The sequence below is a fragment of the Echinops telfairi genome, unplaced genomic scaffold (assembly GCF_000313985.2).
Source record: "Echinops telfairi isolate 266 unplaced genomic scaffold, ASM31398v2 ScPeMD7_443;HRSCAF=831, whole genome shotgun sequence".
NCBI lineage: Eukaryota > Metazoa > Chordata > Mammalia > Afrosoricida > Tenrecidae > Echinops > Echinops telfairi.
Genome location: NW_022104341.1, coordinates 63,986,457 through 64,002,820, shown reverse-complemented (window position 1 = coordinate 64,002,820; position 16,364 = coordinate 63,986,457). Strand labels below are relative to the sequence as shown.

Here is a 16,364-nt window from a genome sequence, read left to right as displayed (position 1 = left end):
ATACACTTTTAAATGAAGTGGATTGCAATTAATCTTCTGTTCTTTTACATCCTGTAATTTCCCAGATAGGGTTTCAGTGAACTGTTATTAGATATATGGTTGTTTTGAGTCGACATTAATTTGATGACAGTAAGTTTGGTGTTTATTAGGTGAAAATCGATATGTTTATTAGGTGAAGATCGAATATATTTTTAAATTAGAAATACTTTAAAAATATTTAATCAACTTTTTCTGGATCAAACTTCACTATATATATTTTTTCTTAAGTCTATATAATGTCAGTTTGAGAGTAAGTCCAACATTTTCTAACTTCTATGAAATTAGCCCTACTTTTTACCTTTGAAATAATTGTTTCCAATGGTAATACTCCTTCTGTTGATCATTTTGTATAGCCCTGGATTTACTGAACTACTGCTAGTAAATTAATCCTTCGCTTCCAGCACGTGGGTCTTTGTACTGTTTAAAAATATATGGCTGCCTGCTTGTATTATGCAACTGAAAAATATAAAATGTAACCAACAGAATGGTAGGTGAGATCCAAATGTTATTTTATATAAAGGGGCTTCAGAAAGTTCATGGAGAAATGGAATTAAAAGGACACTGAAATATTTCCACAAACTTTCGATGCCTTGTCATATTCATATATGAACTGTGATTTCTGTATTTGTTAGCACTGTTTTTAAGTTTGCCACTCAACCAGCGAGTTGCAAATTTTGTTCAGATTAACCTACCAAATTACTGTTTGAAAGAAATTGAGCAGGCTAGATGTTGAAACGCTTAATGTAGTTTCAGATGGAAATATTAACAGGAGTAGGCACAAAGGTGCAGCGTTTGATTTTTTTTTTAATAGAATCTTTAGGTAGTTTTCCTTAGTGCATTCGAGCATATCATTTATTACAGTTATTTCGTGCCTATTCTCTTTTTAAATTGAGTAATTTAAGTTCTTCAGTGTTCATTAGTTTTAGTCTCTAACTTCTGGGGTTAGCCTGTTTTACTTAATGATTTGTATTAGGTAATTAAGTATTACATTTCATCCAAGAAGAGCCGTTGGTGCTGAAGATTAAAGGAGCTGATACTGCAATTTACAGTTGATTTTAGACAGATGGTATCTTGACAAAATTGAGTTTACTATAACTTAAACAATGGTGGAGCTTTGTTCATTTGCAGTTACTGCTATGGATAAAAGTTGAAATCATAGTTTTAGTACTTTGATTTTTACCTATTAAACATTACTCAAGCAGCAAATTTTTATATGTGCTCTGAGCTTCTGGCTAAGGTCGCATGGAGGACAGGCCAAAATTTATAATCTGCCGTAGCTTTTAAAAATGATCTTCCTATGCATGCAAGGCAATATTACACCTGGTAAGAAAGTCATAAACCCCCAGATGAACGAGTGGCCAGGAAAGATTAGTCTGAACCCACATTTCTGCCAGGTTAAAGCTCATATAGCTCACTGGTTGAATTTAAACCAGAGAAGCCTTTATAACCATCGCAGGCAGAAAAGTCTGCTAGGGTTACTCTGATATATTTGGTTGATAGTAAAGAGACCATGGTAAGTTTTCCCTTTTCCATTGGGTGGGTAGACCGGTACTACTTTGAAGTGATTAACATTTAAATTAAATCCTTGTATGCCTCACTGTAACACAAAGCAAAGCCAGATGCGTTTGACTCATAAACTACAGGATGTTTACATATAAACTGTATATAATTCAAATTTCATTTATAACTCATCATTTCCTTCTCCCTTTAACATATTCCTTACCCGCAAAAGCCCCTTCATAATTTGGTCACAGCTGGTATTTACATTTTACTTTAGTATTATAAGTCTCCTTTGATTTACTTTACCGAGTAGACCTAAGTTAATGCATTTTCCCATTTTATTCATTTCTCTTTTACTGAAACTGTGCTTTTACCGAAGAATTTGGTAGTTAAGTATGTTTGGCTCGCAGTAGCTTCAATATTCTTCTTCTTCTTCTTTTTAATCCAGAAAGAGTTTTGGACTCTCCTGAAAATGAGCTGAAATCCAGATGGGAAAAATTGTTGGGTCCTGACTATGAAGTGATGGTATGTCCCGATCCGCTCATAAAAAGCGCTCCAGTCTCGTTTTATGTCCAGCTCTTAACACACACTGTAAAGAAAGGAGAGACTCAAAGAGTAGCCTTTGTTGTTATCTGACTGCCTTTTCCCTCAGTGGATCAATCGATTGTATGTGCGCGCGCGCTGAAAGGACAATTACGGACAGTACACGTGCTTCAATGACGATCAGCAGACACAGTTCGCGTTGGAATGGCTTGAGTTGACAATAGGCAGGAAGACGTTAGAAGAGGAAAGGCCTGCCTTTAAATTTATAACCTGTATTCAGCTGCTTACAATGGTTGGCGTTTTTTTATGAAGGCTTTTATGATGTTTGTTTTATTGCACACTGAAAAGGCTGTGGATATTAGTCCGATGTTTCATAGAGAATCTTACAGTTTTATGAGAAAAAGGAAAGAATGATTATCAAGTGTATTTAGGGGAACAGGAAGTAATTTAGGCTAGGTATATGTTTATATGCCAGTGGTCCATTAGACTTCCTTTCACCTGTTAATAGATTCATTGAGTAAGGGGTTGATTACATTTCCCCATGAGTATCCACACGAAAGCAGAAAACTGTTCAGGAAAGCTTCTACCGTGTTCACCAAATGCTTAGTAATAAAATATTCTATTACATTTCTTCTGTCAGTCACATTTTCTTACATATGTTTATTATTAGTACTTGTTGGCTGATTGGAGCTTTCTCTCTCTCTCTCTCTCTCTCTCTCTCTCTCTCTGTCTCTCTCTCGCTTCCTGTTTCACCATCTCCAGCCACTACTCTGACACACAGTGTCAGAAAATTTCCAGGGACATTAAAAGCAAGGCTGAAAGCAAACCCTTTGCTTTTTGAGTTGGTTCCCACTCAGAGAAACCCTGCTGGGCAGAGCAGAGGGTTCTGGGGGTTGCCAGGCTGTGACTGTTTCTGGAAGCAGCTTACCTCCACTCTTTTCTGGGGAGGGTGTGCAGCACTGACCTTGCAGTTGGCAGCGGACGCTTTAATCATCGTGCCACTGGGCACCCTCCCAGTGACATTAAAATGTGTGAACCTCGTCTGTGTTTTCTCTCTTCACTAATTTTGTGCTTGCATGTCAGGTCTCTATCCTGCTTCTGTTTAACTTCATGAATTTAAAATACTGCTGTGACACCTAGCTAGCAACCTTTCCTCCTACCCTTGGTAGTTAAATATTCTCAGTCATGCTGTGTACTAGTCTTTACAGATGACCCCTTTTATGATGGGCTTTCTCTTCTTTTTTTCCTGTTAAAATCTTATAACCATGCTCCCAAAGTTCATCTATCACACAGTGAGGTCATGACAGAGGAGCTAAATGGGGAAGCTGAATTGGAAGTTAAAAGCTTAAAGGGGCAGCTAATGCCCTGAGGATTTTAGCTTGCTGCTCTGAGAGGAAGGAGTCCTGGTGGTAGAGGGCGTGCACTGTTAGGTCAGTGGTGCAGACCCACCAGCTGCCCTGTAGGGGAAAGAGGAGCCTGTCTTCCTGTGTAAAGGTTTACAGTCTCAGAAACCGGAAGGAGCTGGAACGGGTTCCTGTAAAGACCTACCATGTCAGCAACTGTAAGCAGCAGTGCTACTCTGTCTTATGAGTTGGCATTGACTGGATGGCAATGAGTTTGGTTTATATTTTTGTGTCTTAGTTGGAAGGGATAGAAGTCAAGCTCAATAAGTGAACAAGCACACATAATCATTCATCCGTGCACACACATACATACATGCATGCAAACCTTCCAGTGTTTCATACTCCAGTCTCTCCAAGGATTTACTTACCTAAAGTACACTACTTTCAGAAGCTTTAATTGGATCGTTGTTTAACTTACCCTCTCCAGATGCACCATATTTTATTAACAACTTACAGCTGCAAATCATCAGTAAAGTACTGTTGCTTGCAAGGAATTCAATTCTTTGGACGTTCACCCTTGAAGCTCAGAACAATCGTTTTAGGCCAAGATTAAAAGCTTTAAGTATTCCATGAGCCTCCCACCAGAAACCAGGTCTTTTGTTTGTGTCCCTGCCAGCCATGTGCTCCTGAGGAAGCGGGATGAGCTGGCTGGGCAGTCAGGCTTCAGTTCTTCCGAACTCCCGTGACTGTGCTGACCTTCTCAACGTTGTTTTTAGAACTGACTTGGAAAGTAAAGTGGACACACCCCTGGTTTCGTTAAAAAAAAGTGAAAGTTTTATGGATTTGATGTTATGAAGGATTATATTAAACTTTCAGGCATCATAGAATTTAAAATAATAAATATATATATTTGTCCATTATCTTCTTTTTAGCTTTTGGTTTTTTTTAAAAGTTTGCCTTTCCCAGGGTGGTGGTGGGTGGTAATCACCACCAAGATCTATAGCAAAGCGAGTACAAGGTCGGTTACACGAAGTTACCATTAATCAGGTTTTGCAGGTACTTTCTGAAAATGTTAGAGCAAAGAAAGTTATGCTTTTACAAAGATTGGGAATCTTATTTTCTTGCACATTTAGGTCACCACTCTGGACACTCAGATTGCAGATGATGCTGAGTTACAGAAGTATTCAAAGGTAAGCGCTGATTTTTCAATGTTGTTTTTGAGAACTAACTCTACATTCTTGTTGAATGAGTTACATTCATTCTCTGATCCAGCATTTCAGAGTTTAATCTTTGATGTTTTCTGAACATGTGTTGAGCTCCCACGTGGGATCCTGTGTGCCAGTTCCAGACACCAAACACTCGGATTTGACTGCTTCACCCACAGTTTGTCGTAGAGGGATTTAATGCAGAGTGTGCTAGTGCGTTTGTATTTAAAAATCCAGAAAACAATGCGCTCCAAAAATCAAGACTACATACAGATGAAAAATCCTTCAGGTTCAAGAACATTATCCAGCCATAAGTATAGACACTTGTCCTTGAATGTCAACATTGTTTGATAAGCTGTACTTCTAAAGCTGGGTGGCATAAATAGTTTGAGCTTTTACATACTAATGAAAGGTTGGTGTTTCAAACTCAACCAGAGACTGACCAGGCATCTGCTTTGCTAAAGATTCTTGTTGTTAGTTTCCATGGAGTTGATGTCACCTCACTGCAATCCCATGTGGCAGAGTAGGGCTGTCCCCTAGCGTGAGCTGGGCTGTACTCTCGACGAGGCTGTATTCTTTTTTTTTTTCTTTTTTAACATTTTATTAGGGGCTCATACAACTGTTATCCCAATCCATACACACATCAATTGTGTAAAGCGCATTTGTACATCGTTTCTCAAAACATTTTCTCTCCATTTAAACCCCCGACATTAGGTCCTCATTTTTCCCCTCCCTCCCCGCTTCCCCCCTCCCGCATGAGCCCTTGATAGTTTATAAATGGGTATTTTGTCATATCTTGCCCTGTCCGACGTCTCCCTTCATCCACTTTTCGGTTGTCTGTCCCCCAGGGAGGAGGTCACACACAGTTCCATGTAATCGGTTCCCTCTTTCCTACCCATTCTCCCATTACCCTCCCTGTTTTGAGGCTGTATTCTTTACGGCACCATCACCTGCTCTCTCTTCCTCAGAGTCACGGGGTAGCTTCCCACCCCAAACCTTGTGATTAGCAGTTGACTGCTCAACTGTTGTGTTCCCAGGGGTTCTTCTACATATCGCTCAAGCCAAGAACACGCGATGGAACAGTTCATTCTGTGGTAGAGGGGTCAGAATGAAATGAAATTGGCTTGAGTCCAATATTTTTTCTTGGCTAAAAGCTTTAGGGAGGCAGTCTGCCAGGTGGGTCAGCTGGGGTCAAACCTTCATCCTTTAGATTAGCAACTGACTGCAAACCACTCGTACTACCTAGACTGCTCTTCAGAATCAAATTAAGCCAAACCCATTGGCTTGGAGTTGATTCTAGCTTACGGTGACTCCAGTGTTCCAGTAGACTGAGTGCCATAGGGTTTGTTTGACTGTCTTCTTTACAGAAGCCAATCTCCAGGGTTTTCCAATCAATGGGTTGGTTAATAGCAAGGCACAAACCATTTGTGCTATCTGATGGGACTTTAGCCAATCAGAATCTACTTCACAGATAAACTTACTCAAAGCTGCATACATTGAATGAGTTGTCCAAAATTAGTAGCAGAGGCAGAGTGAAGTTTGGAGAACTCATTTAATCACTCGTAGAATATTTATTGAGCTTTTGTTATATGCCAGACAATAAGTTATACCATCTGTGGTAAAGCTGAAACCATACGGTTTTTGTTCTCAGAGCGCTTAGATTTTGAGGTGTAGTGGGTGCGTGATCATAAGCAGGACCTGTTGATAAGTGAGTTATAGATCCTAAGTGCTGCAGAGGAGTAAACGCTGGGTGGAGGTGGATGGGAGAGTAATTAGGGGAACGTGTTTTAGATAACAACTCACTGGCATCAAGTCAAAGCTGACTCATAGCAGACCCCTGTGGGTTTCCAAGATGGAGACTTTTTACAGGGGTAGAAAGCCTACTCTTTCTCCTGAAGAGCTTCTGGTGGTTTTAAACTGCTGACCATGCTGATTGCAGCACAATGAGTAACCACTGTGCCACTCGGGAGCCTGCGGTTCTAGATAAAGCCTCTCTGAAAATAACGTTGGATGTAGGCTAGAAGGATACAACCCGAGGAAGTGGTGCTCAGAACCCTGGGTGAGACAGGGCTGGCACATGGTAAGGATGGAACAGAAGGCACTTTCAAGCTCAGTGAAGAGTGGAATGCCATCATATGAGGCTGGGGAAGGAGATGGGTACTGATGGGTCTCAGGATCCTTGGCAGTGTGCGTGGATTATATTGACCGGGTGGTTTTAAGCAGGACAGTGCCTTGAAAGGAGGTTAAGAAGAGCCTTTTCACTGATGAAACACACAACTTTCCTCTAGCTCTTTGGTGCTTCCTTCCCCCCACTATCATGACCTCAATTCTACCTTACAAATCGGATTAGAGTAGAACATGCTCACTGCTACAGATAAGAGCCTGCAACACAGGGAATCCAGGATAGATAAACCCCTCAGGGCCAACAATGAGAATAGAGATACCAGGAGGATTAGGGGAGGGTGGGGGGAGGGAGGGGGAATCAGTCACAAGGATCAACCTATAACACCCTCTCAGGGGAACGAACAGCAGAAAAGTGGGTGAGGGTCGATGGAGGATGCTGTAAGATATGAAAATAATAATATATAACTTATCAAGGGTTTGTGAGGGAGGGCAGGCAGGGGAGGGAGGGGAAGAAATGGGGAGCTGATATCAGGGCCTCAAGTGGGAAGAGAATGCTTTGAAAATGATGATGGCAGCATATGTGCAAATGTGCTTGACACACTGGAGGAATGTATAGATTGTGATAAGAGATGTAAGAGCCCCAAATAAAAGTATTTAATAATAATAATAAAAGATGAGGCTTTCTCTTCTCTCTCCAGCACATTGGAAGGAGGAAAATCATTATTTTTTGTGTCTGTAGCTAATGTTCTTGAAGATCTACTGTCTTTATTTTTAAAAGCTTTTTATTGTGAATTGGGTGAAGGTCAGTAGAGCAGATCAGTTTTCCCTTCAACAATTCACATGCCTCTTGTGTCACACCAATCCACCATCATCACTCCCTTCCTGTGTTTGTTTCCATTCCTCCTCTTTTGCTAACCCTGCTGAACATTGTCCTTGGGTTAATGCTGCCTTAAAAAAAAAAAAAGAAAACTCAAATAGTTCATTATTCTAAGGTGGGGTACCTCACTAGAGTGATTGCTGCCTTTACAGCCCTATCTGTTTTGGGTAGAAAATATAGCCATGTGGGTGAGTTCGTTTCCAGACCTGAAGGATGACTGAGGGCCATATAGTCTCAGGAGTTCCACCAAGTGTCTAGTTGTGGTGGGCTCTGGTTTATTACCCAATTGGATGGGATAAAGCATCTTCCTATGTTACGGGCCACTGTTAATAGATAGGGCTTTCTAATAGATAGAGTTGTGAGGGAAAGAGGAAAGCAGTAGCTATTTACTGTGGTTTGCACATTAGCGGCACTGCTTCTAGGAAATTGTTAATCATGACACAAGAACCTCTTACTGCATCTCAGGAGACTTGCTCTTTTAGGGATGGCTTTCTTGGCAAGTGTTTATGATTAAGAGAATCACAGTGCTATGGGAGAAGCATGGAACTCATGCTAGTGACCTCTCTGCTGGCCACCAATTGTAATATGGAATAAGCTTCTGTAATATCCCTGGGATGGGAAACAAAAACACCGGCCATGTTCTCTGGCTTTGATAAGACAGACTGACAAACTTTATCTAGTTTCCCCCTAGAATTAGATTTCCTGAACAAGCAGACATTAAAATGTGGTTTCTCCCCCTACTCAGTCATGAACAAACGTGCTTTTTACGACTGGCCTTCCACAGGTTGTAGTGGATGTTAGCCCACTGTTCACAGAACTGGGTCTTTGTTTTACATTCAGTTTCGTCTTTATTTCTCACAGTAACCCTGTTGGTGAACAGGTTTTTCTCTTTCCCATTTTTAAAATGTGGAAAATGGAGCTCCAGGCAGGCAAAGCAACGTAACTCCAGGTCATGTGCAGCCAGGACGTGGTTGAGTGCAGGAGCAGATCAAGGGCTATCTGACTACTAATCTGTGCCATTCTTTTTTCTTTCCCTTTTCGTTATGAAGAGCGTGGTAAATATGCAAAGGGCACAGCAGTAGGTGCTGTAAGAATTAAATCATCTGACCGCCCCATCACCTCAGAGGCAAACATCGTTCGCATTCTCAAGCCTGGAATTTTAGACTTTGCTGCTCTCTTGAGTGAAGGACATAAAGCATTGAAGCTCTGGGGGAGCTTGCTTGAGGAGGTGACTTATCAAAACCATAAAAGGCGCATTTTCAAAAACACACCTGCCCTCTTTTGTGCCTCAGAGATTCAGAAGATGATGTGGGTTTGGAGTGAGGTCCCCACAGCAAATAAATATTGATCCCTCCATTACGTACTCCATTGAGTATTACTGTTTAGGATAGACCTAACATGCCTTGTGTGTGTTCACGGAACAAGATGTTATGTTCTTAAAACAGATGAAAGAAGTCTATTGGAATTATACATTTGAACTCTACCACCCAGGATAGGTTTGGGGAATGAGCACATGGCTGTATTAGGGGACGGAAGTACCACAAGCAAAGACAAATAGAGAATCATAGGTGCAAAGGGTTAGATCAGGTGTCAAAAACTTAACATCACATGAAGCACATAGATAATATAAATGTTTTAAAGTGATGAATGGTAACTAATACTCGACCTGGGTGTTAGGTAATTGACAAGAACCTTCAGTGTACATCATCCATAGGTATATATATGTATATACACCCGTATCATGTCTTCTTGAACACATGGAATTAAAATTTCACAAGGGTGAGGGAAATGAATATAAACCAAGCTCTAGGGGACCGGTCTATATCCGAGCGAGCACACCTAATTTTGGAATCCAATATGCCTCTGTGTCAACATTAAGAGTTGTAGACTTAGCCTTGGGAAGTTTGTTTTTCATTTATGGTAAATTTAGTAAATTATTTCCCTAATCAATATGCATAAATGGCTACATCCCACAGTGTGTGTGTGTGTGTGTGTGTGTGTGTGTGTGTGTGTGTAGAACCAATTGTGGGATTTATTTTTTCCTGTTTTATTTTTATTTCAACTTTTTTGAAAGCATCCTCCCCCATGCCACTGACACATCTTTCCAGAAGTTTCATTTTTTTGCCCCTGAAGCAACATCATTTATATTCCCTTTTTGAGTATTTTCATATCTTGTTCTAAGCCCTAAAAGTAGAACTTTCAGGGATGTGAGTGGGCCCAGCCTGCTGCAAGACAGGCCTCCCGTGTCTTGGATCTCATTTGATCCTCATCAGTTTGGCCCTGACGGTAGGTAGCACAACAGTTGCACTTTCCTCTTATACATTTCCTGGGATCCTGTTCTTGTCACATCAAGAGCATGACAATCCTGAATCTCATTAACGCTGTCAATTTAAATAGGACCCCTTGCAAAGTGCAGTGAATAAGCAGCAAAAAGCATAGCACGCAATGTTTTTGAAGGCATCAATCAACTGTCTATAGCACCCAGTCCTGTCATTCTAGCACTTTCTGCTTTCGATCGAAGAACTCCAAATACTCAGAGTACCAAAGGGGTGGACAACTGAAAGAGACAGATGAAGTAGGCGATTTGTTTAGCTGCTAAATGCAGCTGGGACAGTTAATGAACCAGCCCTGCTCCTGGGGAGAAGCCTGCAGCCGTGTAGCACGACATCTCAAAAGCCAGCTGCACGCAGATTTAGATTCAGAACTAATAGTAGGTGGGACTCTTTTCAGATTGACAGATTTCGTAAACATCATTTCTGGTTTATTTGTTCAGCATGATTGGTGCTGAAGCATGTGTGTTTTGCTCACCATTTAAGTTTCGAGAGAGCAGGTGTTGTGTACAGATCTTCGGAGGGATAGCCCAGGAGGGCAGAATCTGGCATCTGGACAGCTTAGAGTCCATGGTTGAACCTCTAGTGTTCCTAGGTGCACCACCTATTCCGACTTCAATGTTGAATAGATCAGGGTTAGTAAACAAGGGTGGTTGGATCCAGTTTCTTCCTTAACTCCTCTATGTATATACAGCAGTATCTTTATTTTAATTTGGGCATGCATTTCACCATCATGCACTCAGTTGCGCATACCCCAAATTTAGCAATTATCCTTTCCCGAATAGCTTCTTCCAGCCTCTTATGGTATTATGCAGATTAGTTCCTTCCTGGCACTTAACACAGTCATTCTCTTATTTATTCTTCATTTATTGTGTTTGCTTTCTTATTGGTTTATTGTCCATACTAGTTGTGAGCACTATGAAGACATAAAGTTTCCTTCATTCGCCCTCTATTTTCAGCTCTTAGCTTAATGTCTTGCAGATCGTTTAGCGTATATTCTGCACATCATGCCTGCACTAGATCATTAGTGGAAGTTTGGCGATGTGCTGGTAAATAGGTAGCTCTGTCTCAAAATTAAAACAACTTGACTCAATGTGTAGCATCTGCGATGTTAATACTTCACACCATGGCAGATTTCAAAGTACAGGACACCACTGAACATGCAGTCGGGATGCACATAGGAGCACAAACGTAGCACTTCAATGTCATGTTGCTACAGGCATCTTCCCTGGCAACAGACCTGTTTAGTTACCTGTCCCAGGTGCATTTAGCAACCAAAGAAATCAACCATTTCATTGATCTCTTTCAGTTGCCTAGCCCCTTGGTATTCTCAGTTCTTAGGTAGATAATATTTCTATTGCGTAGATAGAACACCCTTTTAAGACCCTGGGTAATCAGAAAAACAGTAAAATCATTACAAGGTGATAGATTGTAAATAGTTGGTACCTTTTTTCCCCCCTTTTTTCTAAATTCATGATTGAGTTGTATGTAGCTTTATACAATTCAATTTTTATTAATGGTTATATTTTAATAACTGGCTTGCAAAATCCCGGAAAATTGACCAACCTGTTCTCAAAAGCCAGTAGAAGCCGACTCCACCACACCGAGATTAGAGATGCTCTGCGGGTGGATGCCCTGACAGCGCTCTGCCCTATCCTGTTCCCTCATTCACACAGGAAGGGAAACGGTACGTGACGCTGGGTGGGTGAGCCGCTCGGCAGAAACAGTTCCTGGGGAGTTTCCAGCCGCCTGCATGGAATGTACTCATCGAAGTAAGAGAGACGATGTCTTCGTTCATTGTGAGACACATGAGCTGCCCCAGGGGTTAAACAAGAGAATGAACGGCAGCAATCGAGAGAGTCACACTCTGCTCTTTTTCAAATATAATGCATGCAAAGGAGGAAATTATGCCATAGCAAACCCACGTGTGTGCCGTCCATGTTGCGTGACATTTCCAGGAGGAAATTTCCGTTTTGTTCACCCGTCCTTCCATGTTGCAGGCAAATCCTATTGCTCTGTTTATTTTCTCTCATTGTTATTGTTTTTAAGCCTCTCCTGCTCAAGTGTATTCAGCAGTCAAAAAAACCTTACTTTTCAAAAGTTACTTTTGATCATAATTGATATAAGCTTTGACCAAGAAGTCATGACTCATGTGACAGTCCTCCTATAACTGGAAAATAGCTGAAACTGTGCATTTATTTCTGTTAATTAAAGTTGATAATTGCAGTGCGGCCACCGAACAGTTGAAAACGAAAGCGTTATCACTTTGTCTTAAGTAAAACCATTAGGTTATGGTAGATTTTATTTCAGAGTTTTAATTATGTTTCCTTAATGTCTGTTGAAGTCAGCAATATGTGAAAATAATGGCATCGAGTGTTTATGACTGTAACATGTTGAGGGTGGTTTGTGCAGTTGACCAAAAAAAAAAAAGTTGCATTATGCGTGTGTTCATGTGACACAAACAAACAAATGCTAACTTACAGAGAGGGAGCTGGAGTAAGAACAACCTTAGTGTCAACCTTCTGCCTGGAGTGCTGCTGCCCCCCTGCTGCTCGTGTTGTCGAGGCAGTGTTGACTAACATGACTACGTGCAACAGAATGAAACAGTGTGACATCTCACCTCTGTCCTTAGGTTTGAGCCTGTAGCAGCCACTGTGTCAATCCATCTCCTGGAAGGTCTTCCTCTCATAGCTGACCCTCCTCGTTAGCAAGCATGATGTCCTTTTCCAGGGACAGGTCTCTCCTGCCCCTCATGCTTATTTGAAGCCAGTGAGGGCTCAGACAGCTGGACTGCTTACCAGTTCTTACTGATCTGTGTGACCAGTGAAATGGGACTTAGATCCAGAGGGCACCCACAGCTAGTCTGGGACTCAGAGCACATGGCTGCGGTGAGGTGACAAGCTCAGAGATGAAACGTCAGCAGGAAGGCAAATACAACAGATACATTGTCACCCTGTGGTGTCGGGTTTTCTCCATATAAAGTACAGTCGGGTATTTCCAAAGAAAGCTTATTGATATAGAATATATAGTTCATAATTAGCACCATTTACTATGTTTGATTTAGCTAACCAATAAGACGATTACGTTAGTAAAAGACAGGGAAATGGGGATTGGTGGTTCCCTCTGTTGATCTTTTTTTTAACAATTTATTTTGTTGTGGTTTAGACTATACACAACAAACTAAACACACGCCAACACTACCATTGCCACATGTCACCGTCTAGTGACACTGAGTAGTTTCTTCCAGGTGTACAACTGTGTCCACCTCCTTTTTTTTTGTTTTTGCTACAGGGCTGTTTAATGCTTCCTCACCAATAGCAATAACATGGGGGGCAGGATACAGTTTAGAATCTAAAGCTGACTACTGTCCTGCTGGGTTTCAAGGACAGGGAGCAGAGGGGGACTGCCAGACCCCTCCTCCACCTCCTCCATGTGGGGTGGGGGGTGGCACAAACTACCGGAGACCGGAGCAATGAACAGACACATGGGTCAGAATCAGGTAGTGTTGTCTCCAAAGTTGGCCAGACCGGATACCTCTGGAACTCTGGTTTTCACCAGGTCTGTGCCCCTCCCCTGGCCACATGGGGGTGGGAGGAGTGGGGCGACAGCCGCTCAACCTGGGTCCCCACCCCTGCTTCTCACAGGTCCCCACGAGCAGGGCACGGTGGAGTGGCCAGATATCAGATCCCAGTGCCACTGGGATCCCAGATGAATAACACGTCTTTTGTTTTAGTCTTCCTACGTCCCACCGCTGAATGTCCACCCTCCTTTTGTGGGTGATTCCACCCCTATTTACATAAATCCCCTTCCCCCTAAGCTTCCTGTCTAATCTTCCAAGTGGTTGTTGTCAATTTGATCCTGTATAGATAGTTCTTCGAAGAGCAGGAGGCTCAAGGCTGTCATTCTTTACCAGTGGCGTGTGGTCTTCAGACAACTTCAGGGGATCTTTTTGGTCAAAGGGTTGAAGAGGCTCTTTGGGCAATGGTTTCAGGGGTTCATCCAGATGTCGTGGCTCCAAGAAGTCGTCGAGGCTCCTCCATGAGGATCTGAAATTCTGGTCTATATTTCCCTGCTTTTGATCATCAGGAATTTTCTCTTAAATCTTTGATCAAAACGCACAACCCCACTTTCTAACTCCCAGTCCAGTGCTCCTTCCAAGGCCTTGGCCATTTCCAAAGGAGGGTGGAGTCCAGATCAGGAGGTTGGAGCCTGTGTAGGAGGGCAAGCAGGAGAGGCATTGGCTGACGATGCACAGTGGCGTGTCCAGAGGGGACGATATGATCTGGGCCTGGGCCCTAGTAGGACCAGAGATAGCCATGCGAGAGGAACAACTCCCACCAAACTAGTGGGATAACCTAGGGGCCACTGTGGAACAGCCGAGTGACCTCAGACTCAGGGCTGGTGCTTGGGATAGGCCACCGAAAGAGTGGAGCTTGAGGGACATCGGACAGAGCTGGTTTGGGGTCCCTGAGGTCCTGGACTCCACCATCTGGCCTGTGGCTTAGTCAGCTGGCCTCCAGGGTGTTCTCTGAGGGCAGTGCTTGCCAGTATGCCCTCAGCCCGAGTCTCCGTGCCCAGCCTCTAAGGCCGTGGACTTCCAGGTGCAGGCTTATGGTTCTGAAAGGTGCTGGGCTGAAACCCTTGCTGCCGTTGAGTCAAGGTTGACTCGTAGAGACCCACTGTGGGTTTCCGAGACTGTAACTTTTACGGGAGTAGAAAGCCCAGTCTTTCTCTGGAGGAGCTGATGGTGGTTTTGAACTTCCAACCTCGCAGATTGCAGCCCGCTGTATAACCGCTACACCACAGGTTGGGCTGAGCCCGTGGTCAACCGCAGGATACAGATACATGAGAATCAACATAATCCTCGCTATTTTCCATCCCCAAATCCCACAGCAAATGAAGTTCATGACTCATTGCCTCCCCTTTGCATCTGTTCAAAAGCAGGAGAGCTCTGAGAACAAGCATCAAAGAGACACAAGACCTGCTTACAGCTAGGGGTCACCGGGTGGCACAAAGAGTTAAGGGCTTGACTGCCAAGTGAAAGGTTAGAGGTTTTCAGCCAACCAGAGTGGCCTTCAGAGACCTCTTGGAAGCCTTGGGAACCAAAGGACCCCTGCCCTAATCAGCAGCACAGGGAGCTGCACAGAGTCGAAGTCAAGTTGACAGGCAGCTGGTTTGGGTTTTTTGGTTTGAGCTACAAGCTTAAGCCTGGCCAGCTAATCTCTTATCTCCATTACGATTGCCTTGCCAGGGCTATCAAAGATAGTACAGTCAGAATCCCCATGCCAACACAGGAGTGGTCCGGGCAGGTACACCCCTGGGGTGTAGTGTCTGTGGGTCCACCAGGGTTTAGCAGGAGACCATGCAGGCTCCCAGGAAAGGGGCAGAGGGGTGCTTCTACCCACCCTGGCTGGCAGCCCACAGGGAGGGCAGGACATCCTCCTGTCTCTCCACGGCTACAGCTGCTCAGGGCCGGCTGTCTTGGTGGTCACCAGTTCTGTGGCTAGCACAGGGACACTGTGGCCAGGTGGGGTGGTGGCTGGGTCTTCAGGTGGATGCTAAACAGCAACTGTGGCGTTGGTGGGTCCAGGGGAGAGGACGATGACATGGTCCAGGGGCTCGTTCCCTGGCTGCCTGGGGACACGGGCCTGGTGCGCCGCTGCCTCTAGTGCCCAAGAACAGCAGGGCCAGTGCCAGTGCCAGTGCCAGCAGCATGGGGGCTCCGAAGAGCAGAGCAAGCAGCAGCAGCACCCTAGAGCAGTTGGGAGGGGTGGGGGGCGGCACCCATGCCCACTGACTCCAGGGGCTGCAGGGCTATGCCAGCTGCCGAGCTGGACTTGAGGGTCCAGAAGAGCTTGCAGGCCACACAGACTAGGACCAGCAAGTTGAAGCACTGGCCTCGCCACACTGGTGGCTGCTCCTCCTGTGCCATGGAGCAGTGCAAGCTGCGGGAAGGACCCCGCAGTTGGTCTTTACACCCATCACAAGCGGGGCACTCTTTACTTATGTACTTTGGGAAGGACAGGAAGACCGCATAAAGAAAAGATCAACTAATATAAAATAAAACATAAGCTTAAGATGTTATTTTAAAATTGCCCTACCTTGTGAAACTTGAAGACGGTTTCATTGACATCGGAGCCCTGGTGGTGTCAGGGTTACAGGCTGGGCTGCTAATTGCAGGTCAGCAGTTTGAAACCACCAGCCGTTCCTGTGGTAGAAAATGAGGCTTTCTATCTAGCTAAGAAACAACAACACCGGCCAGGAAGAAGCACACCAGTCTACCCCGACACGAATGCTGAAGACAAAGTGGTACATAAGCAAATGTGGTGAAGAAAGCTGATGGTGCCAAGCTGTCAAATTACACAGAATCTGGGGTCCCACTTGCTGGAAGATAAACAAGGAG

The 16,364-nt window shown here is 43.7% G+C and overlaps 1 protein-coding gene across 4 annotated transcripts in view; it reads left to right on the top strand.

The window, feature by feature from the left end:
* Positions 1-16,364, top strand: part of PATJ (PATJ crumbs cell polarity complex component) — a 399,766-nt gene that overhangs the window by 47,045 nt on the left and 336,357 nt on the right. For all 4 annotated transcript variants that reach the window (XM_045291780.1, XM_045291779.1, XM_045291778.1 and 1 more), the window contains exons 12-13: positions 1,988-2,064; positions 4,559-4,615. In XM_045291780.1, coding sequence (XP_045147715.1) covers positions 1,988-2,064; positions 4,559-4,615 — 134 coding nt within the window. The remainder of the gene's footprint in view (positions 1-1,987; positions 2,065-4,558; positions 4,616-16,364) is intronic.